The 25,360-nt window shown below is 41.9% G+C and overlaps 1 protein-coding gene and 1 pseudogene across 1 annotated transcript; both read right to left on the bottom strand.

Annotated features, from left to right (window-relative positions):
- Positions 1–567: 567 nt before the first annotated feature.
- Positions 568–12,643, bottom strand: LOC129159789 (uncharacterized). The gene is made up of 4 exons (XM_070550106.1): positions 10,578–12,643; positions 5,777–6,612; positions 2,967–4,053; positions 568–1,374 (listed from the first exon to the last, which is right to left on the bottom strand). Exons 2-3 carry the CDS (start codon positions 6,236–6,238, stop codon positions 3,784–3,786), a joined length of 732 nt encoding a protein of 243 aa, XP_070406207.1. The 5' UTR covers positions 6,239–6,612; positions 10,578–12,643; the 3' UTR covers positions 568–1,374; positions 2,967–3,783.
- A 1,082-nt stretch (positions 12,644–13,725) lies between these two features.
- LOC139069720 (protein NLRC3-like) lies at positions 13,726–18,467 on the bottom strand (annotated as a pseudogene).
- Between the last annotated feature and the right edge of the window lie 6,893 nt (positions 18,468–25,360).

The raw sequence follows: 25,360 nt of genomic DNA, 5'->3' as shown, positions 1-25,360 counted from the left end.
TTTGAAGGTGATCTCAGCTGTATCAGATGTATAAATATGACATGTGTATAACTTATTGCTTTATACAGGTAAAAACGTGTAGTGGAGATAAATCTACCTACATTTTACTTTTTGTTTTGTTTTCTTGTTTTTATTGAACTATTTTCCTGTCCTGTCTGTCTCTCATCTTCCTGCATCTCCTCTAAACTCTCCAGAAAAACTGCTGCCTGGATTCTTACTTTTACTGTAAACCCGAATAAGTTGACTGAACTTAAAATTTTTGAGGTAATCAGTTTCCACAAAAGTTTTAAGTAGACAAACCATATGTTTTAAGTATGGTTGTACTCAAAATTTGTATTTATTGTTAACTTAAAATTTTCAGATAATATTCTATATTTAAATAATTAAGATAAACTTAAAACTTATATATTTTAATTTTAACATTTTTGTGTTACTTGTAGTTAAATTATTTGATGCAACAGAATGTAATTATATTACAACCTAAACTCAAGTAATATGATTATAAACTAATTAAATTACCTTTCTTTTTTAATTGTGTGTGGACCACTCAAAAAAAGTATATGGCGATTCACTTAACATTTTGTTTATTAACATTTTTATGGACTTGTGAAAAACATCACATAAATGTTTTTTTTATAAAACCATCAACATGGAACCACTGACATGGACTGGAGCACAAGTGAGCGTACAAAATGCTGCTAATAACATTTAATAACATTTTTATAAAATCATAAAAGAACATCAGTCCTAAAAGTCATCTTTCTTCTAATATATAAAAATGAAAAACAAAAGGTCAAACACAAAAGAGATTTTTTTAAATAAACAAAAATTAAATAAAATAAATATTTTTTAACAGGTTCAAATAATGTTTATCGGCACCCAAATAACCTTGTATAAAAAAAATGAGGTAAACTGATGGGAATTACATCCACCCAAAGCCTGTAGAAAACTTAAAAGTGCTTTAAATAAAATACTTCAAAGAAGGTGCTCAGTAACAGTGTGCCTGTCCTAACAACCAGTTGCCTTGCATATCTTTCATAACTACTCACTCTGTAACAAATCATTTCTAAGAGCATGAAGGCTGGGTTTCAGTGGTTTGCCATCATCAAGCCCCATGAAGACTTTCTGGACAAAGGTGAATGTGTGAACTAGTTTCCTGGGGTAGTCCAAATGCAGAGCATAGATCAAGCCAAACAATAAGGCATATGCATCAGCAAATCTGGCAATATCACGGATCACCAAGTCGCCTTCCACCACAACAGCCATGCTTGAAGGACTGAAATGGACTGGACTGGTCTCAGCAGAGCCGTCAGCAACCACTGTGAGAAGGGCAACTGGAGTGTCAGTCAGGTTCGTCTCATCCAGCGTGCCCGCCTGGAATAAACACAGTGTCAATAAGTAAGTTTGACTTGAAGGGCCGTGACAAGCATTATTTGTAATCTAGCAAAATATTCTGCAGTCTTGTGGGTAACACGTTAGTGACACATCAAGAGTCCTCTATTTACTATTCTTTTAGAAAATGTGTAAATTAATTAATTAGATTTGTGTGTTTATAGCAACTAGGGTTGGGTATCGAGCGGGAGACGAAGGCGGGCAAAACAGGAAAGGAATCTAGTAGCGGACGGACATTGTTCCGGGTCTTCGGTAATTGGCGGAGATGTTAGTGAAGGTGGAGAAGAGGGCGAACTAGAGGAAAAACAGGCAGATTCCTCCTCTATTTACAAACTCCTGGGGATGCAACAAGTGGGCATGGTGCGTCGACTACTGGATCTGACGTCAACGAATTTTTACAATCAAGCCGTCGACGTCATCAACGCTTTGCTACAAATCTACCAACAGGTATGGTTTTGTTGGTGCGTTAACGCAAAACTGCAGTAAAACATAAGTCGGAGAAACAGGATGCCAACTCATCACATGAAAAAGAGAACATCAAAAAGAATGTGAGAAAGAAACAAAACGAAGACACAGGAGAGCAACAAAACAGGAAGCAGAAAGTTTGTGCCCCTGCCCCGCGAAATAGGAAAATGAGCGCCGACCAGAATTAACGAGTAGCGTTTAGACTACCGCGTTCTTGCTTCAAATTTAAGGAAGTACCTGGCTGATGCAGAGTTGATGAACTTTTCATGGACAAGTGTTTAAAATATAAATATATGAAAACACATCATGACATGAGAATAATACCTGTAAAACAACGTGTTTTAGCTCTGCTTGTCAGCTACAGAAGAACATTTATAAACATAAGACGTACAGTCGCCATCTTAAAAAAACGGGGCGACGGAATTCTGGTGTAATATGCATGTTCACTACAGTGGACGGTACCGCGGTATGCGTGCGTCTTCCATGGTGAAATATCCATCAGAAGAACGCATCACATTTGTCCCTGTCCTCGTCATGAATTAAATAAACGTTAATTTTACCAGGTAAAAACACATTAGCTGTAAACCTGAGGGTTGCTAGTCCGTTTGATTGATAGCTGTAGTTCATCTCCGTCCTCAGTCTCAATCAACGTTATTTGAAAAAAAAAAATAAAGAAATGAGTTGACTTTACATCCTTCTGTTAGTGCAGCTGGCCACGTAGCAAGTTGTTACCATTTTACTGTGAAACCAAGTAAATAAAAGCGATAAAGGGCTACAACGGGCTTGTTTTGACTAGCTTCACCGGAATTTTGACGTGTGTAAACGGTCTTTTTGCCGACCATCATGGAGAACGGGGCAGTCTCGTGCAAAGGGTCAATGGCGAAATCAGGGTTTCTGTGTGTGCACAATCTATTTGGGTTTGCCTCCTCCCACCCCCACTTGTGACACACACACCCTAATTTGAGCCCAGGTTTGATCCCCCCCAACACACAAGTCTAATGCAATGTTTGTTAAAGCAATTGTGAAGCTGCTTTGTAATAAAACCATATAAAATAATCCATGGTATGTTATCTCACTGGTAGAATTTAAGTAATGCAAGAGACACTTACATCACATGTCTTAAAGAATTCTGGGTCTTCCTCCCGCAGGTATACTGGAAGGGCACGTAGCACTGCAGTCCGTTTCACATCGACATCAGGTGCTTCCTATAAAGGGAAAAGAAAATAAGAGTTAATTTAACACTAAGTTTACAGGTGTCATTGCCTGGGGATAATACATGTTTATGACACATTAGGCTCTGCATAATTTTGGAGACATTTCTTTTGAGACACAACCTGTCTCTCATGACAAAGAGCTTGTTTCTTACTCATTTGACAAAAACCCTAAACATTTTTTTTTCAGGGTTATCTAGACTAACACTTTTGTTTTTGCTCCCATTTTTTAGGCCTGTTGGATATACTGCCAAGTTCTCTGAAACGCCTTTAAAGACGGCTTATGGTAGAGAGATGAACATTCCTTTCATGGGCAACAGCTCTGGTAGACATTCCTGCAGTCAGCATGCCAATTGCACGCTCCCTCAAAGGTTGCAACATCTGTGGCATTGTGCTGTTTGATCAAACTGCACATTTTAGGGTGGCCTTTTATTGTGGGCAGTCTAAGGCACACCTGTACATTATTCATGCTGTCTAATCAGCCCCCTGATATGCCACACCTGTGAGGTGGGATGGTTTATCTTGGTAAAGGATAAGTGCTCACTAACACACATGTAGACAGATTTCAGAACAGTATTTGAAAGTCATGGGTGTTTTGTGAATGTGGACCAAGTTTCAGATGTTTGAGTTCAGCTCATGAATAATGGGAGCAAAAACAAAAGTGTTGCATTTATATTTGTCTTTGGTGTATATAGAAAACAGATGTTCCCAGCAATTAACAGTAGCCCATAGGCAGTCTAAAAACAAGCAAAATTGAGTGATTAACATAGAAACTTTTTAAATTTGTGGTAGCAATTTTATCTTTATCAATATTCACCTGGTGATCATAATGATTCAGAAAGTTTCGCAGAGCCTCCGATATCTTGCCAGTGCATGTGGCCTTCTGTCTGTATAGAGCCATAAGTCGTGGTGTGTGTCTGTCAAGTTCAGCATAGAACTGTTTCTGCAGGTTGATGTTTGTGACTCGGTGGAACTCCGCACAAACCTAAAAATACAGGAACATGAAAACATCCAATATAAAGCAAAATTACTGGCCAAATTGAGAAATCTTATATTTAAAGAGGGATTTCCAAATTTGTGCCCAGTTTTATCTTAATGCTGTCATTTTAACATTTGTTTTTCAATTTGAACTTAACCTTTCCAACACAACTGTATCACAAATCTGAAATAAATTTTTTGGCATCATGAGCCTAATGAATGTAAGAAAACTTCTCTTTAATTCAAGAGAACATCAGTTCCTACATTATAGACTCAGCAAGTTTTATCTGTGGTTGCCTGTCTACTTAAAGCCGGGCGTACACTGTGCAACTTTTTCACTTTTTTGAGCTGATTTTCCACTCGTGCGACAATCCACAAGATCGGGGCGAGTTTTGCGCCGAGTGTCGTGTAGTATACAGGGGGTTACGAGAGGCAATTAACACCACATGACCAGCTATCGAGAGCTCGCACAAACTTCTGGCGTGTTTAATATTTTGCTCGTCCCTCGTGAGGGTATCGCACTTTTGAAGCGGCGCTGCGAGCAGCTGCGACGCAAAAAGTATCAGAACCGCTCACGGCGCATACGCAATCCTGCATCAACACCGCTCGCCTGCTATTTCCCTAATAACACACTTTGTTCGTTTTAATTTCTACACGTTTTTTACTCACAAAGATTGTCAAGAAAGAGTGTTTGTCGTGTTCATGTCAAATTAAACTGATCACAAAACACAGATTTACTTTCTTTATTTCATTTTACTCATCCAGCCCCCATAAATCCCTGTGTGTCCTGCAGCACTCCCGAAGGACAACAGGCAAAACAAGACAAAAAAGTCTCACGTGTTGAGTAAAAACTGCTATTTTTAGCATATTTTAGGGCCGACGTGTTGCTACCAGGCGTGCAGTGTGAGCAGTCAGGTCGCATCCAAGAACTGGGTCGTGCAGTGTGAGCACATGACTCGTGAGATCTACCCTGCGAGGAAGTCGTACAGTTTGAGCTGAAGCTGAGTGCTACGAGTGAAAAAGTGGCACAGTGTACGCCCGGCTTAACTCATTCACTGTCATTGATGACTAAAGTCGTCATTTTAGATCCCACCGTTCACTGCCAATGAAGACTTAAGTCGCCATTTGAATGTTTTTACTGTGTGGGCATTGGAATGAGCCCCCGCATCGTGACTGAACCTCTCACCTCTAAAGCCGATCTTCATCCGCATATATCACACATGACGTGATCAGGAAGTAGAAAATCCATGTGTTAGATCGTTTTGGGTGGCTGCTGTAAAAAAAAAGTGAGGTGCGAACCGGAAAAGCTTCTGCCGATCACAATTCAACAACGGATTATGAAAGAACGGATAATGCTCGAAATGCGCAGATTCTTCATGATTTAAGGTGAGTCTCCACTTTGTTTTGGTTGTTTTGGCGTCAACATCCTAGCACACAACGTTCTGTGACTCTTAAAAAAAACTATAAAATTGGTGAGAAACATTGGCAGCGAAAGGGATTTACCGATCAGGAAACGGCTGGCAGCGAATGAGTTAATGTTGAAGCACCACAACTAATAGGGTGCTTAGTTGTAGCGCTTTAAGATATTTTTTCTACCTATTTGAACAATGTTTATAAGAAGTACTTTGTTTAACATGTTAAATAAATAAATCTGAATCTGAAGATCTGCTGAACTTGCATTGTTTCAAGTTAAATTGAATAAGAAAAAAAAAAATCAGTGCAACACCAACCTGTGAGTGAAATCGCAGAGCTGGCCATTTCTCTAAGAAGTCCTTCACCATTGGGTTTTCTTGAACGATCTCATGGCGACGCAGTGCAAAGGTTGTTTGCATCAGTTTTTCAATCATTACTTTGTTGGGCTCGGTCTTCTCAACCTCATTTTTTATCTGGACTCTCAATTCCTCCAGACTGGCCTTATCTTCTCCTCTTGGAAAGTTTGGGAGGTAGTTTACCTCAGCTTTTCGTGCTCTTTTTATGTTGGAGTGGGGATACTCTCCTTCTGGGTTGTTGATACTCCTTCTACCAGCATTCACGGACACCTCCGCGCATCCGGCTCTGGCTAGCTTGGTGCGGTAACTTCCCATCTTAAATTTTAAACTGGTCTTCCAACCATAACTTCCAGGCTCATTAAGACATGGATGAGTGGTAACAAGAGCTTCTCTCGTAGGCTTTATTTCCCTTCTCAAGGACATGTTCGACTTCGTAAGAAAAGGTAGGTACTGGGAAAGTGTCAGGCCAACACTTCAGATGCTGAGCTAAAGGCACATGAGGAAGGATGTCTGTGTCAGAACTTGCACAAGAACTGGCATCACTTTTGGATCGCACTATTTTTAATGTGCTCTTCTCTAGTAGCTCTTGAATATCATGTAGACAGGTAAGTTGCCCATCAAAGTCAGGGTCTTCGTATTGTAAGGTAAACTCAAAGTCCAGCCTTGGGTTGAGCTTCTCCCGGAGTATGGTGATTAGTTCTTCCACTGACTCAGGCCGCTTAGTTAGAGAAACCTTCACAACAACATCTGTAGTGCTGTAAACTCTCAGCAGGAATTTCTGAGATGCTGCCATCATCCTGTGTATAAAGCAAGGAATGGAGATGATTAAAAAATACTACAATGGTCTCAACACATATAAAAACAATGAACATCATACCATTGACCTTTTTTTATGTGTCCTTTTATGGCAGAGTGGTACTCAGAATTGGCATCTGAGTACCAAGCAATAGCCCAAAAGATTTACTGTCACAAGTGGAGCAGTACCTCTTGTGGTAATGCATACACATAGCCTTTACAAGGTCTGATAATTGTATACTCAGCAATCATTACAGCTGTCAAAAATGGGGGGTCAAATATACTATAGTCTTGTTTTCCAATTTTAATTTAAAAAGTACACTGTAAATTTCATAACAAAATAAACTTACTATTTATGCTGGTTACTTTGGGTGCATTCTAGCATTTTATGGCCAATCTTTCAACAGTCCAGAACAAAGGTAAGTATTTTACATGTTACATAGTCACAGGCCATCATTTCATTTAGTCACGGTAAAAACTAACCCTATTTCAACATCATAATCTACATTTTCTCACCAGGCATACAAACAATACATAAGAATTTACACAGCAATTATTTTACAAAACAGAGACAAACTGCAGGAGAAATATTTGGAAAAACACATCATGTGATATTAAATCAGTGAGATACATCTAAAAGGAAACAGAACTTCTAGTAGCAAACTACTTTTTACAGACTACTGTCTAATGTTGCTCTCTTACCCACCCCCCCCCCCCCACCCCCCCCACACACACACACACACACACATAGCATCTGCATTTTGAAACTTTGGGGTGGAACAAATCTTAAAATATATGTAAATCACATAATGCAAATTCACTTTCAGTGTAGAAGTATAAAACGTTTTGGTGTCAAAAGAAGTTTCCCTTCCACGTAGTATGCAGAAAGGGGTAAGCGGTCATTAAACTCTGACATGCAGTGGATAGCCATACAACTTGGGTAGAGTTCATATGACCTCATATGTTCAGTGTAGTTTGACCTGTGTTCTTTGCAAAGAAATGCAGCATCATTGTTAACAAGGAGGATTTTTTTGATCTCGCTAAACTGTGGCAGTCCCCCATCCTCCCCCACAGACACAAACATTCCAGGGCTGTAAGTTGTGCCATCAACAATGATCTTTGATGTGCTGTAAATAATTCTGCTGTCAGTTTTAACCTTTATGTATTCTTGTGCAACTTCAGGAAGATCTGAAACCATGACAGAAGTAACGTGTGTCGTCTGCTGATGCGGCTGAAAAAATGAAGGTGCACTGAGGTAGTAGGCCACCATGTGTTGGTGCCGTGTTGCTAATGTTTTTAACACATTCTTAAACTTTTGTGTGTCATGTATTACCCTCTTGAAAAAGCGATGCTTAACCTCGAACCTCATTGTCCATAAGTGAACAAGTGGCCCAAAAGCACGTATAAGAGCTGGGTAGTGCTCTATATAATGATGTTTTGGAAGCAGTCTTAACTCAGGAAACATGTCCTGCAGCACTTTTCTGTGGTCATCTATCTTTGATTGCAAATACTGTATGGACTCTTCATCAAATCTTGGGCGCAGCATAAGCTCAACAACCTCTTTCAAATCCATTAACACTGTCCAAGCAGCATCTTCCTCAGGGACTACATTACCGTTCATGAATGGCAGTACTCTCAGCAATGTGATATTCTCATGACCATTGCCACCAATGGTCCTCTTTGTAGAGAAGTTCTTTGAGATGGGCTTTGGTTTGTCAACTTTATCGGAGTGTTGGTAAGGAAAGGACAAGATTTTTCTATTCAACTGCTCCAGAGTAAAGTATTTCTGCCGGACCATCTCCTGAATACACATGGCCAACTCCACTGGTACAATTCCCTCAAAAAGGTCATGGAGGACATCAGGAGGGAAGCCTGTGGTTGTATGAAAATACTGCAAACTTTCAGTCAGGATGCAGTTCCGTTGCCTACCTGCCTGACTATGACCATCCCCATGTAGAACTTCCTGCACATTTTGGTCATAACTGGCTTTTGTTCTGAGGCTAAACTTGCCATCTCCAACATCATGAGACTGAATTAGGTCTCGTGTTGCATTGCAAAACCTACAAATAAATCCAGTTCTGAAACACTGACTAAACCCAGCCAATGAGTGGGCTGCCAGGTTGTCAGCTACAACGCACATGATAGTCCCTTTAACAGATTTACCGAGGCACTCAATAAATACACCATCTTGCTCAAGAGTTTTTAGATCTTGTAGCAAAGGACCAAATGCTTTTTCATAGCCACACCTGTGGAGATCAGGTACCTTACATAATGCTGCTAGCTGAATGACATGCAGACCTGAACGATATTTACTTGGCAAATCAGCAAACATCCAGCATACTGCACACAGTTTGTGTATTTTCCTTGAAGTGCCCAATGGATTGGCAATTTCAAGGTCATCAATGTACAGTATCAGTGGCAGTGAAAGCTCTGATGAAGAAAACAACTAATTTCCTTGGAAATATGACCCATCTCTGTGGCTTGTGTAAAGACCCTCATAAGAGATATGTGTTTCCATAATTCTGTTAAGAATGTCTGTATGTTGGAACATTTTTTGGATCATCTCAAGTATAGGGACATGAATTGCTGTACAACCAGGCTCCAATACATACTGAACAAGCATTACCACAGGGCAGTTCTTTTCAATAAACGTTTTTCTATGTTTATTTGAACAAAAGTCCTCCCCTTTAGCTGTGGCACAAGCAAAAATATTTGCATTATTTACAGCATTCAGCAAATCATTAAGGATAGCCTTGGAAGGAGTAACCTGATGCCTTTGTAATACATCATGCAGAGTCTTTTTAATGAGAGGCTTTGACAATGAAATGATTTGTGCCAGAGTATCAACTATTTCCTGAGATGCCATTTGAGAAACATGAAGAATACTTTCCATCTTCAGGAACAATGAAGACAAGTTCTTGTGTAACTGCTCTCTTAACTGCCTGGTATCACAAACACTGTCTACCTCAGGAAAAGCCAAGTCATCCAAATGCTCATCATTAACATCCTCAATGGCAAAGTCACTAGTGCTTTCCACTGGCCTGCTGTTTTCGTTTGACACAAGGACATCACAAATATGGGGTGCCATTTGTAAAGTCAAACAGTCATAATCTAACAGCAATATTTTTGGTTATTTAGCATATCATTAATTCACTAACTAAATATTTAATTTACTAATTAAATATTTATTTTGGAACTAAATATTTAATTTGTAAATTAAATATTTATTTTCCGAAATAAATATTTAGATCCCAGCTAAATATTTATTTTGGAGCTAAACATTTAGTTTGCAAAATCAGTATTTGGGAAATAAATATTTAAGTCTGACCCAAAAATATAAACTATAGTGTGGAGCTAAATAACATCATGGAAAATAAATATTTAGCTGGGATCTAAAAATTTCTTTGGAAAATATTTAATTTACAAATTAAATATTTAATTTAAATTTTAAATATTTATTTCCAAAATAAATATTTAATTAGTAAATTAAATATTTAGTTAGTGAATTAAATATTTATTTTACAAACTAAGTATTTAGATCAGACCTAAATATTTAGTTTGCAACATAAATATTTAACTATAAATTAAATATTTAGCGTGCTAACTAAATATTTATTTGGAAACTTTAACATTTATAAATGTATGAATAACATGGTGAAAATATGACTTTGAAAAAGTGAACTCTCAATTTTTTCTCTTATGATATGCTAAATAACAAAAAAAATTGCTGTTAGATTATGACTGTTTGACTTTACAAATGGCACCCAATAGAAAAACACTATAGTTTGAAATGAAGTAAGAATGTAAAAAACAAAAATAACATTTCTTCCCGCTTTGCTGATTTATTGAATCCTTTTTGTGGGTTTTTTGCTCATGAAAGTTAAGTTATGCTTCACTAGTGACTAACTGCAGTAAATGATGCTTTGCTGCAATTATTGTTAACAATATTAAAGTTAGACGTAATTACCACTTTTATCTGAAGAAGCGCGTCTTTATCCCCGCTCCAGCTGCTGAGATCAAAGTTGACAGAAACGGGGATCCGTGCCTGCAACCCGAGCAATTAATCCGCGTATTTCCAGCAGAACACGTTTGCCGAAAGATTTGTGCGATAATCACACTTTCATTTTCCTCATACTCGACTCACGTGACCAGGCGCAAATGTTCACGTAACCAACGCAATTGTGTCATGAATATGCAAATTAGAACGTTGCGACCTCTAGTAACCTCTGAGCAAGCGTCAGCAAGGCAGATCAGAACGCTTCATAGAAGCACGTGATCATAAGCTTTGATACGTCATACAGAGAACATCATTTCTTACTACAAGTCATTGTTGGTCAGAGCACTCGACGCGATTTTAAAATGCAATACGATATAGAAGAATACAACTGGGAGTTGAAAAACAAAATAAGCCAAACTGAGAGAGAAATTCAGAAAGTGAAAGATGAAATTTCAGCATTTAGAGAAAAATCTGCTTTTGAGTATAAAATACGAGAAGCCAAACATGCAGAAAATATGCAACAGAGAGGCTTGAAACATGATGCAGAAATGAAAATCCTCCATCAAAAGATTTCTACTCTAAATAAACTCGTTTTAGAGAATGACAGTCGAATAGCAGCGCTCAGAAAGGAAAATGACAACCTGAGCGTTTACAGAAAATTAAAAGAAAAACGCGATTTTGACACAAAAAAGATTGAGCGACCTCCGAACAGACCTGAGACTAATAGAGAAAGGAAGATCAGCCAGTTACATAAAATGAGTCAGCTAGCTTTGAAGGACGCCTCAACACAAAGTAATGATGGGAAACAGGCTGCATTGGGAAAAGATAATGCTAGATATAATATTTTAATTCAAGAAAAGATGCGTTTTTGTGAAAACATGACAGGGGAACTAAAGAAAACAGATGAGAAATTATTAAAGGTAGATGAAAAAATGGCTGCACTCAGGCACATCAGAAGGCTGCAGTAAAGTGAAGATGATTTGAAACAAGAAAGGGAAGAAGCTTTTGTGTTAAGATCTTTTAATCCAGAGACGAGAAGAATAATGAATTTATTTCCCAGGGAGGTACCGATCTCTCAACCAAAAGAGGCTGATGTAAAGAAAAAAGTTAGAGATCCAATGAGTTGGTTACGGGAATAAGAGGGTTAATCCCACAGTGGGGGTGTCATTTTTAAACACAGATGAGGGGAAAGTGTCGAAGGGGCATGCTAGCTCAGGCAAATAAACACGAGCTAAACTTTCTAGGGTCATGGGTCGGGTTGGGGTTGGGAGAGATAAGGCTGAAAGAGAGATGCTAGATCTTACCTTACTGACTTTGTCTCTGCGACACCAGGTTGGAGTAATAGACAACCCTCGCATCTCTGACTACAGAGTTAACGGATGTCAGAAGGTGGACGGGGAGACGTGTTTTCATACACAGGCTGCAAATGCTGTAATTGAGCCTGGGAGTTTACTGCAGGAACTGATCTGGTTCTGAAAGGACAGATGTTGTCCAGAGTGGAGAGGCAATACTCGTTAACCTGAGAGGTTAATGATGATAAAAGATAAATGACCCGCTCTTTCTAACACCAGCTGAAAGCTCATTCACGCAAGAGTCTGCCTCTCAGGGGCCACGCCCACAGGGCCAGCCTTTCTGGATGTGGGTGGTGTGTCTCCCCATGAGCCTGGGACAACAGGTCCTTGCAAAGCGGCAGTTGCCATGGGGAACCTCACGGGAGTTGGGAGATTTCCACCAATCAAATTTTCCCCGGCCACCGTGGGATAGTTAGCATGGCTAGTTAGTTAGTTAGTTAGTTAGTTAGTTAGTCACTTAGTCAGTCAGTTAGTCACTTAGTCAGTTAGTTAGTTAGTTAGTTAGTTAGTTAGTTAGTTAGTTAGTTAGTTAGTTAGTTAGTTAGTTAGTTAGTTAGTAATGTGGCTCAAAAAGCTGAGTGCACCCCCACAAATGTCATCAAAATGACTGACTCAGACAATATCAGCCTCAACCCAAGATGTAGTTAGCTAGTATCTCAGTTAGTTAGTTAGTTAGTTAGTTAGTTAGTTAGTTAGTTAGTTAGTTAGTTAGTTAGTTAGTTAGTTAGTAATGTCATTCAAACAGCAGCATGCATCCCCACAAATGTTCCATCAAAATGGCCGGCTCAGCCAACATCAGCCTCAACCCAAGTTAGTGGGATGTGTATCTCCCCATGAGCCTGGGACAACAGGTCCCTGAGGAGCAGCAGTTGCCATGGGGAACCTCACAGGAGTTGGGAGATCTTCACCAACCAATGTTTCCCCGGCCACCGTGGTGCTATTAGGATCATGGACAGGCCCTGCTCCCTCACCCTGGGTAAAGTGGGGGGTATGGGGGCCTCTGGAGGGAACGCATGAAGGAGAGACCTTGGCCACTTGTGCGCAAGAGCAAACCCCCCCCACCCCCCACCCCCACCCCCCCCCACCACCACCCCCCCGGGGCGCCACGATCCTGCAGGGAGAATTTAAGTGGGCACTGAGAATTCTCTGTTGATGCAAACACATCCACGACTGCCTGACCGAACCTCATCCAGACCTGATTCACCACTTAAGGATGAAGCCTCCAATCTGCGTAGATTGGATTGCCTCTGGATAGCAGATCAGCTCCGTAATTCAGAATTCCTGGTATATGAGTCGCTCTCAGGGACTGCAGGTTCAAACTGCTCCAAATGATCAGTTTATGTGATCATGTGTAAACAGGGGGACCTCAGACCTCCCTATCTGTTGACACATTTTTAACACAGTGGGGAAATTCACTAGTTACAGGTGTCTTTAGCAACAGGATAAAAACACTTTATGAATTATTTAGTTGGATTAAATCCTTGGGAAATGAGTAATAAGCTGTTTTAGGAAGGTGGAGAGTAACGGGTTACGGCACTGTGTGAAACTTGGGGGGTGGGGTGGGGTGGGGGTGGGGGGGGGGGGCTCCTAAGGCATCTGTTCCTCATGACCTGATGGGAATCAGCCTGTACAGACTTTCCCTCCTGATGCTTTCCAACAGCTGCTTTCCTTCATCACTTTAACAGTCAGTGAGTCACTATGATTTTCCTATATTTCACTCACATTTATGGTGGTGGCAATGTTTATGAAACTTCAGATCTGCTGTATTTGATTTCACTTTTGCATCAACAAGAGTTCAGCAGTACTAACAGCAGTCGTGTGAGCACGGGAATAACACAACAGTCTTGTGTTTCGGTTTATCGTCTGTGAAATATTCACCTGAAATGATAAAATATATACAGCTACTTACAGATAAATAATTAGGTGCATTTCCTGTGCCCTCAGTGACATTAGGCCCAAGGTGAGATTATTATTAGCATAGCGATTAGAAAATAGAGCCAAAGGAACTGTTTTAACATCAGCACGCCACACCAAGCACTACAGCTTTGTCTGCTGTCTGTACAAATTATTACATTTACCTATTTATTGAATCTGAATTATGACTTCAGTTCAAACCAATATAGGGTCTTGAAATGTATTTTCACTGAGTTACTTTTAGCTACTCAAAACACAAACCTAGAGTTATTAGGCTACTTAATAACAACGCTTCATGATTCTTTGAAATTCTTCTACACTTCTTGTCACGTTTAGGAGCAGGAGGTTAGGACCCAAGATGCAGACCCAGGATGACACGAGGCAGGAATGTTAAATAAAGAAGAATCCTTTATTTAGGATGACAAAATAAAAATCCAAAAGGGGCAGGAGGCAAAAAACCCAATAACAAAATGAAGCAGGGAAAAATCCAAAAGCTCACTTCATGAGCAGAGAACCAGAGACCAGGAGGGAGAGACAACAAACAACGCTGACATAAAACAACAATGGACCGACAAGAACAATGAGACAAGGAGGGCTTATTTAGACAGGGAGGAGCAATTAGGGAAACAGGAAGCAGGTGTATGGAGTGAGGCTGGAGGAAGGCAGGTGACAACAATTATCTGGATGGGGAAGAGAACCAGAGGAGGGCAGATGAACCTAACACTATATAAAACACAAAACTAAACCTAAAGACTAAGGGAAGGACTCACACAAACACATACACATACTGACACTCACAAACTCATACACATACAAGAGGCTGTGGCTACAACTTAAGACACACAACAGAGATGCAGACAAAGGACACATGAGGGCGCTAAGAGAACACAAAAGGAGAACCTGGAGTAGGAACTGGAGGAGCTGGGGAACAAAGGGACACAGAACATGACACTTCTATCTCTAATAACCTAGTGAATAACTTCCCTCAGTCCGTTTCTAATTATTCAATCAACTTGCAAAAGCAAAACTTCATGAAGTTATTTAATTTTTTATCTTATTGTTAAAAATCAAATGTTATTGTCCTAAAAATCTTGTCATCTTTCGACTGTAGCATTAAATATTCTTAATAACTAGAAATGTAACATCTATAAAGCATCAAATCAAATAAATCTGACAAATAAGGGAAAAATGTCTGTGTTTATGTCCCCATCTTCACAGATTTAACAATTAGTCTTAGATACATTCAATTGTGGTGAACTGTTTATTTGCGTTTTATACAAACAATTGTCTGACATGTAAAATAGTAACATTTAAAGTTTGGATGTAAGAGGTGAAAATAAAGATTTTAAAAGTTCCAAATCTCCCAGTTGCCCCTCCACCTTCTACAGGTAAAAATTACATCTAGTTATACATTTATAAGTTGGATTTGACTGAAGATTTGTGTTTTTTTATCTGAGATTATTGTTTTTATACTTTTATTAACTGATTCAATTATGTCCTCCCACTAAAACTGACACAACCATTTCTTCAGGTCAAACACCTCCAGATCTTTTTCTGAAGACAGTAGGATAAAGACCAGCGCTGACCACTGAGCAGGAGACAGTGTCTGTAGAGAGACGTCCTGAACTCAGAGACTGTTGGATCTCCTCCACCAGACAAAGATGATTCAGTTCATTCAGACAGTAGAGCAGGTTGATGCTTGTCTCCACAGACAGACTCTCATTGAGCTTCTTGTTGATGTGATCAACTGTTTCCTGATTGGATCTGCTTCCTGTCTTCCCCAGCAGGTCTTTTAGGAGAGTCTGATTGGCCGGCCGGGACAGACCAAGGAGAAAGCGTCCAGGTGTCCATTTGGACTCTCAAAGGCCTTGTTCACAGCACTCTGATAGAGATCATTTAGATTTGGACCGCTGAAAAGTTTAGACCACAGAGAATGTTGCTGTTTGTCTTCCATTAGATTGACACCAGAGCTGATGAAGGTCATATCGACATGCAGAGCAGCCAGAAACTCCTGAACACTCAGGTGGATGAAGCAGAAGACCTTTACCTGGTACAGTCCTGTCTCTTCTACAAAGATCTGTGTGAACACTCCTGAGTACACTGAGGCTGCTCTGATATCGATGCCACACTCTGTCAGGTCTGATTCGTAGAAGATCGGGTTTCCTTTCTGCAGCTGATCAAAAGCCAGTTTTCCCAGAGACTCAATCATCTTCCTGCTCTCTGGACTCCAATGTGGATCTGCCTCAGCTCCTCCATCATACTTGACCTTCACTTTGGCCTGAACAACCAGGAAGTGAATGTACATCTGAGTCAGGGTCTTGGGCAGCTTTCCCCCATCTTTGTTTTTAAACACCTTCTCCAGAACTGTAGCAGTGATCCAGCAGAAGACTGGGATGTGACACATGATGTGAAGGCTTCGTGATGTCTTGATGTGGAGGATAATCCTGATGGCCTGCTCCGCATCTCTGAATCTCTTCCTGAAGTACTCCTCCTTCTGTGGGTCAGTGAACCCTCTGACCTCTGTTACAATGCCAACACACTCAGAGGGGATCTGATTGGCTGCTGCGGGTCTTGTGGTTATCCAGAGGCGAGCAGAAGGAAGCAGGTTCCCCCTGATGAGGTCTGTCAGTAGAACTTCCAATGAGGAGGACTCTGTGACATCAGTCAGGATCTTACTGTGGTGGAAGTCCAGAGGAAGTCGACACTCATCCAGACCATCTGAGATGAACACGACCTGGAACTCTTCAAAGCTCCTGTTATTTTTGGTTTCAGTGAAGAAGTGATGAACAAGTTCCACCAAACTAAACTTCTTTTCTTTTAGCACTTTCAGTTCTCTGAAGGAGAACGGAAACATGAAGTGGATGTTCTGGTAGGCGTTGTCTTCAGCCCGGTCCAGAGTGAACTTCTGAGTTAAGACCGTTTTGCCAATACTAGCCACTCCCTTTGAGATCACTGTTCTAACAAGTTCGTCTCTCCCAGGTGGGAGTTTGAAGAGGTCTCGTCTGATTGTCGTTTCTAGTTTTTTTAGTTTCCTGGACGCCACTTCAATCTCTCTGATCTCATGTTCATTGTTGACCTCTCCAGTCCCTCCCTCTGTGATGTAAATGGTAAATGGTAAATGGCCTGTATTTGATATAGCGCCTTCTAGAGTCCTGGAACCCCCCAAGGCGCTTTACAACACAATCAGTCATTCACCCATTCACACACACATTCACACACTGGTGGGGATGAACTACAATGTAGCCACAGCTGCCCTGGGGCGCACTGACAGAGGCGAGGCTGCCGAGCACTGGCGCCACCGGTCCCTCCGACCACCACCAGCAGGCAATGTGGGTTAAGTGTCTTGCCCAAGGACACAACGACAGCGACAGACTGAGCGGGTCTCGAACCTGCGACCTTCCGATTGCGAGGCGAGCACTTAACTCCTGTGCCACCGTCGCTCAGTGTAGATCTCATTCAGATGTGTTGGGTTTCCTGCTTTAGCAATCCCCTCAAACACACACTGGAACCTCTTCTTCAGGCCAGATTTAAGTTTACGTTGACTAAATGCAACACAACATAAAGTATGTCAGGGTGTATTTTATGTAAGTACACGGGAAACTTGATACTTCTGCAAATAACTTGTTTGATTAATCTTTGTACCTGTTTGCAGATGGTCAGCCAGCTGGTCCTGCTTCATTCTTTTGAGGAAGTGTTATGGGAAACTTTATGTTAATTAATTCTTGATCATGGACTCAATCAACTGAATGTAAATGTATTGTTCTATGTCTCTTTGCATGACACACACACACACACACACACACACACACACACACACACACACACACACACACACACACACACACACACACACACACACACACACACACAATCTCTCTCTCTCTCTCTCTTTTATCTCTTGGTATAAATAAACTCTGTGACCTGTTGTTTGGGGCATTTTGCCACAGTTATAACTGTTTGACGTGTCTGCTCATTGTCTCCTTCTCTCTTCACTATAGGAAATGGGTTATTGATAAACATATTGATAAAATCCATGACATTTTTTGGTCATTCAAAAGCCATAGTAAATCATCTTTACTTCCAGGTTTCCCCCTTTACCATTACCTAAAACTAAAAAACTCAAATGAAGAGAACAGTCATTGTCCAGATGGTCTAATCTATTTTTACTTTCTTTATAAAGCTCCATGGCAGCCATGACACCTAATAAAAACATGATTTCTCATGTACTTTACTGGTCTTTGTAAAACGTCATTCTCCTATAAAATGAAAACAATTGTAAAACATGAGTTTTTTTAAGTATAAACTATTTTAAAAATCATGATTTATATGATTATTTTGGGATTTATCATTACTTTTTGTTGATCTTTACAATTAGTCGACTGTATTGTATGTTTCTGAGTTTGTCAGGTGTGTGTGTGTGTGTGTGTGTGTGTGTGTGTGTGTGTGTGTGTGTGTGTGTGTGTGTGTGTGTGTGTGTGTGTGTGTGTGTGTGTGTGTGAAAATAGTGAATGTCACCCATAAACTGAATCTTAAAGCTGCTTTCCATCAGTGGAGGAACTCACCTCCACACTTGACTCATTGATTCTGTCAGCATGTTTATCGAAGCCTCAGTAAAAGCTAATTATTCCATTTTTCTTTTTCAAAATTTTCCAGCCAAAAAGGAACCGTCTCTATCCTGGATGACATCGGCAGCATGTTTGACGACTTGGCAGACCAACTGGATGCAATGCTCGACTGATCTCCAGCCCCCCTCCCCCTGACCCATCCCTCATGACATGTAGGTGTGTGAGAAGACGGCGCTCCCAAGACTAAATGCTGGCGCTTTGGGGAGCTCGTGTTTGAGCGTCTGGCCCTCCCATGTTAAGTGCTTCCTGAGTAGCCTTGAAGAGGGAGTCCTCTTTATCTGGTGCAGTAGCTCTGGCTCCTTCTCCTGATGCGAGGAAGCTGCTCCCACACAACCTCTGACCTCTGCAGCCCAGCGCGTTACCTCCACCCAGCCTCAGACTGCTGCGTGGACCGAGAAGCACAATAATTCATCTCTACACAAAAAAGGCTGGCTTAGACAAACTTTCGGGTGCAGTCTTACGAAGAAACTAAGCACACTAATTGTCTCAAAGGCAAGTAGACGGAGAGATGAACAAACAAGTCACGCTCTGATGAGGATTTTTAAAAGCACACTGAAACACAGACCGCTCTCTTTGCGTCCGTCTCTCCTCTAAAATATCAAAAGGATTAATTTTTCCAGATGCGTCGGAGCCTCCGTTTCTCCTCTGTACGAGTGGAGGCCAGTGGTTCGCTGGACTTCCTGACCCGCATGTCGTCTTTTACGGCCCCCAGCTCGTCTAGGAGATGATGGTGTTTGAGGGCGTAAAGAAAAATGTGTGTAAACAGGACAACCAAAGATTACTCTCTTGAAGGAGGTTTATTAACTAAAAGTGCTGCTGAAATGAGCAGGAAACAAATACTAAGACACCAAACACAAAGATCTTCCAAATACTGGGTAATTAACAATAAATACTAATAAACAAACAATCATCCACTCTGGGTATATTTTACTAAACACAAAACGCCGGGACCAAACCGGGAAAAGGGAAAGACTAGGATGAACGCAAGAGGCTCCACCAAAGGGGTGAGCTGAACTCTTTAACGAGTAACTTAAATAGAAACGTAAACGAGCTCTAATCGAGGAAGAATAACTAGACCACACAGGTTACACAACAAGACTTAATAAGTCAGCTCTAGGAGGGAAAAGAGGATCACCAGCTTTAACGCTCAGGCCTCTGCTAAGCTTCCCTCCTCGAATGACAGAGGGAGCTGCCTTTTAAAGGAAGCTCCCTGATTGAGGGATTAGCAACACCTGGTTCAACTGGAGCCAGGAGAACAGGAGGAGCACCGAGGCCATCTTGTGGCCACAAAACGGACAGCGTCCGTAACACCCTCCCCCTCAAAACAACAACTAAAATTTATTTTTGTTGTTGCCACTAAAACAAGCGCGCTCCCACTAACTACCAAAAAAAAAAACAGCTAACTAACTAACTAAAATCCCTGGATCTCGGAAGGCGGGCTGATTAAACACATAAAGTCACGCTGCACTGATCCTCAGTGCTGCGGAGTGTTCCCGAGATGGTAGCTTTCGCTACCAACACTAGCCTTAAAGGAGATCCTTACAGCTAAACCAAAAACAAAATCAAAATCACTAATAGGGAGCCTCAATCTGTGTGGCATCGGGATAGCGCGTCAGCCATCCTGTTGTCTGTTCCTTTCTTGTGGCGGACTTCAATGTTGAACTCCTGGAGGAGGAGAGCCCATCTCATTAGGCGTTGATTTGCGTTGAACATGCGGTGGAGGAAGGTCAGCGGGTTGTGATCTGAGAAAACAACAGTGGTGAATTGGCTGCAGACATACACATGAAAATGTTTTAGGGACCAATTTAAAACCAGGGTTTCCTTTTGCGTTGCGTTGGGGCTGAATTTCCTGGAGAAACAGCCGACGGGGTGATCAAGTCCGTTAGCATCCTCTTGTGGAAAAACAGCTCCTGGTCTGGCGTCAGAGGTGTCAACCTTCATTTTAAATGGCCGGGACAGATCAGAACAGCCAGGATCGGTGCACAGCACAAGATTCCTAAGAAAAAGTAAAACCTGGGGACAGACTGGGGTTCAAGAAAAAGGAATATCAGTGACAGGAGTAGAGTTATCAGCAGCGAGTGCAAAACAAGGAGTTTGTCCATTCTCTGAGCTGTAACTAAAACATCATGACTTATAGGGAAGTTCACAGCAACCTGGGGCTTTATAACAGCAGTAGTATCTGCAACGGAGGTGTCGTCTGACAGAAAAGGATGCAACACAGAATCACGGAGGGTTATGTCCGGATCCTTTTTAGTTTGCGCTCTAGTCAGCACACAAGCAGGCAGAGGGCCTGCACTATCATGAACTTCGGGTTCGAAAATGAGTTCAGGCAGAGGTACGACCAAACCTCCAGCAGCATCATTTCCTAAAATCAAATCAACTCCCTTTGTAGGGAGTTCGTCCAACACCCCAACCAGAAAATCACCCGAGACTAAGGGACAGGTCAGTTTAATGTGGTGCATTTCGGCCGAGACAGCTCCCATCTCGATACCTTGTAGCATCACCGAGTAGCCGGCTTGGCTATTTTCAGAAAACGGCAGCAAGCTTCTTTTTATTAAAGTCAGGGAAGCTCCTGTATCTCTCAAAATAACAACTTTTGAGTCGGATTCAGAACCCGGAAGAGAGACAAAACCCTCTGAAAGGAATGGCTTAAAACAGGGACTGGGCTTTTCAGCGTTAGTTTTGTCACAGCAAGCTATTTCAGTTCGGTCCTTATTTGGGGAACTTCCGGTTCTACGTTTCTTCAGTTTCAAGGAATAACAATCACGGATGACGTGGCCACATTTATGGCAGTAAAAACACTCTGGTTTTTCAGAATTTGAGGGCGGAGTTACTCTTACATTAGGTCTGAATGCACGGTTCGCGTCAGTACGAATCTCTCTGACCCGGTGAGTGAGGGAGATCTCATCGGCGAGGAGAGCAGCGTCAGAGAAAGAATTCACTTTCTGTTCGTTCAAATAAAGAACCAGTTTTTCAGGCAGATGTCGTTTGAACTCTTCTATTAAAATGAGCTCCTTTAGATCAGACAATGAGGAAATATGCAAAGCAGAACACCATTTCTCAAACAACACAGACTTTAAATGGGCATACTCAACATACGACTGATTTACCTGAGGTTTTTCAAATCTGAAGCGTTGTCTGTAGGCTTCAGGAACTAGTTCATAAGCCGTGAGCACTGTTGACTTCACCTTGTCGTAATCTGCTCCGTCTGTTGGAGACAGAGCTGACACCACCTGAAGGGCCTTACCTGTTAACCTGCAAGTCAAGAGGAGAGGCCAGACCTTGCGAGGCCACTGCAGCGTCACAGCGATCCGCTCAAAGGCAAGGAAGTAGCCGTCCACTTCTGTCTCCCGGAACTGGGGCAGCAGCGTGATGCATTTACTGACATCAAACGGTGTCGTTCGTAACGGCGAACTGGCGGGTGTCACTGGATCTGGGCGAAACCCCGCATGGGAGGCAGACGAGTCATCAGGTTCCTGGGATGAAGTCGAAGCCGCGTCAGGAACGGGCTTTTTGTTGCGTAGCTCAATTTCGAGCATCTTAAGCTGAGTTTCAGCGTCCAGTCTTTTTAAATCCAGTTCGTGGCGTAACCGCCGTTCGAGAGCGCGTTCATCAGCCTCAAAGCGCAGGCGAGCGAGCCGGAGCTTCAGGCGAGCTCCACTGAGTGGAGAAGTCGAAGGACTCAGATCTGGCGACGGTGAGCCGGAAGAGGATTCTTCTGGCTTGACCTCTTTTTCTGGAGCCACCGGAGGCGATGAAGGGCGTGAGCCGGTCTCAGAAGGAGGCGGAAGGATCTCTTGAGCCTCCAAATAGTCCACAACGAACTTCCGTAGAGCGTCTTTCGGGAGCAATTTCGGGACAACCAGATCGAAGTGGGCAGCTACTTCCTGCAGGTCGGCTTTTCTGCAACGCTCCAGCAGCCGGCGCGGGGGAGCCTCCACAAAAGCCCGCAAGTCAAAGGTTGCCATGGTGACGTCCGCTCCACCTCCAAGAGAGGAAACAAGGTTAGTCCAGAAACACAAAATAGATGGTAAACCGGGAATAAATGTACAAAATATGACAAAAAATCCCGGACGAGCCCCCACTCTTTTACGGCCCCCAGCTCGTCTAGGAGATGATGGTGTTTGAGGGCGTAAAGAAAAATGTGTGTAAACAGGACAACCAAAGATTACTCTCTTGAAGGAGGTTTATTAACTAAAAGTGCTGCTGAAATGAGCAGGAAACAAATACTAAGACACCAAACACAAAGATCTTCCAAATACTGGGTAATTAACAATAAATACTAATAAACAAACAATCATCCACTCTGGGTATATTTTACTAAACACAAAACGCCGGGACCAAACCGGGAAAAGGGAAAGACTAGGATGAACGCAAGAGGCTCCACCAAAGGGGTGAGCTGAACTCTTTAACGAGTAACTTAAATAGAAACGTAAACGAGCTCTAATCGAGGAAGAATAACTAGACCACACAGGTTACACAACAAGACTTAATAAGTCAGCTCTAGGAGGGAAAAGAGGATCACCAGCTTTAACGCTCAGGCCTCTGCTAAGCTTCCCTCCTCGAATGACAGAGGGAGCTGCCTTTTAAAGGAAGCTCCCTGATTGAGGGATTAGCAACACCTGGCTCAGCTGGAGCCAGGAGAACAGGAGGAGCACCGAGGCCATCTTGTGGCCACAAAACGGACAGCGTCCGTAACATCGTCTCTTCTCACGTTGTTGTTGGTGCTCTTGCTGTTATTGTTGGTGTTGTTGTTTCGAGCATGTGCGTAGTCCCTGCTTTTTGCTCATGTCAGTGTCCTTCTGCTCGTACAGTACGTAGTTACGCTAAGGATCAGACCAGCTATGAATTCTTAAGACACTTGCACATAAATCAGATCGCCGGTGTTCATCTCTACACATGAAGGTTTTATGCTTGATGATAATAAGAGACCAACACTGACAAAAAGCACACATGAGGCGCAAAACAGTGATTTCAAAAATATATTTCTTTACATTTCAAGGCTTTATATAGCCCATCCAATCAACATTCACACATACCGTAAATCCTCTAATGATAGCCTGTATTTAATTAACTGCCAGGTATCACAGTTTGGCCGGTGTCGGAGTTGGCGGAGGTGAATAATGGCCCGGTTTTTTTATTGTGGCCAGGTGGAATGTGGTAACAAGCAAGTACGGGGGGCGGTTGTGTCATCCGTCTCACTTTTGATTTGCCAGTGATAGACCGCGAGGGTAACTTTAACCATGGCAGGTGCGGAGACAAAGAGGAGGCGAAAATTTGATATCAAGTTCAAAGAGAACGTGCTGATTATGCTGCAGAACACTCTGGGGAGCAATAGGGGTTGTATGAACTAGTCACTAGTCGACTTCACCGCTCTATAGTGACTTTTTATGCCCGTCATCAACTAGTCGCTGTCATGTGATAATGACCGGCAAGATGCAGTCCTCGGAAAAGACAGCAGCCTGCTGTCAGAAGGTGAGGAGCTCCTGCACGTCTGGAGACAACGCGCTGTGCCAGAGCGTCGGTACTGACACCCGCCGTAAAACGGTAATTTAACCAAATTGTGACGTTTACCCTCTTGCAATTTAACCTTCCCCTCACCCCCATCCTAACCTTAACCAGCTTGTGCATGCAAAGCTCTGATTGTTGACGCGCTCCATACATCTGCGTCCTGAGCACGGCCACAGTAACATTATCAAATTAGGTGTCGCCACCTCAAAAACTAATTTAACACGCGATCGTTCATGTCGGCTCATTTCCTTTTATGTTTTCTGTCTTTTATGCTTTTATTTGTGCCTGATGCGTTTCGCTGCTGTGGATCAGGGCGAATCACCTGTTTTGTCCTCGGTGACGCACCTCACTGATGTGGCCGGCGAGCACTCCGCTGTTTTTGCGGTCGGTAGATCTTTTAGAACTGCAGTTCAAAGGTAACTCATAAGGTGAATATATATGAACCCAGGTAGCAGTTTTTCTTTAGGATTGAGAGGAGATGCAGGAAGATAATAAACAGATACAGGACAGAAAAATAGTCAAATAAAAACAAGTTATTTTTTGTACCTGGTGGTTGCAACAAACAGACGCCATTGAAGGTAATCAGATGTGAGGAACAGAAAATGAAATAATTATTTTAATGTTTAGAGCAGCAGGAACTCCGAGAGGCTGCAGGCGCATCAGTGAGTTTGCGGCCACTGCGCAGGGGGAGGGGAGAGGGCTGAAGCAGAAACTACTGTTGTTAAAAGAAATGTGTTAAACTTTGAAAATGTGGGCGCAATTTTAATTGTCAAAAACTCCAGCGAACCATTAGTTCATTTTACTCAAATAGAAATTGAGGCCTGCCTCTAATACTGGCCCTCCTTCCAATAAAGGCCTGGAGCTTGATGAGCTTGAGTCAAATACAGGCCCGGGCCTGTATTAGAAGATTTACGGTAGGTTTAAAACAGGCGCTCCTAAAGCGCCCTCTAGTGTTTGGTTAGTAAAATTGCCTTTAATCAACTTAACCTCCTTCTCGTCTTCCTCTTTTATCACAATTATTTCTAAATTTGGTGTTTATTCTGCAAATCTCCGTGCCTTCGTATTTATCTATTCCTTTTGTTTAACAGCTTCATGATTTCTTTGACAACGCCCCTTTGTGTCAGTGATGTCCAAGTGATTTAACCCTAAAAGTTAACCCCCAAATGTCTGCAACCTTCTGTAACTACTGCAAAGCCTTGTATGAGCTAATATAAATACATAAAATAACAAAAAAATCTGGTAAGCTGTAATAAGTTGGCTTCACTCCTCCCGACGCCCCCAGTTTTCAGTGTTTTCCCTTCATATAAGCCAAGGCGGTGGATCAGCCACCAGTTTTCATCCTAGTGAAAAG

Source organism: Nothobranchius furzeri, chromosome 4 (assembly GCF_043380555.1).
Source record: "Nothobranchius furzeri strain GRZ-AD chromosome 4, NfurGRZ-RIMD1, whole genome shotgun sequence".
Taxonomy (NCBI): Eukaryota; Metazoa; Chordata; class Actinopteri; order Cyprinodontiformes; family Nothobranchiidae; genus Nothobranchius; species Nothobranchius furzeri.
The sequence above is the reverse complement of the archived record's forward strand: the minus strand, read 5'-3'. Positions and strand labels throughout refer to the sequence as shown.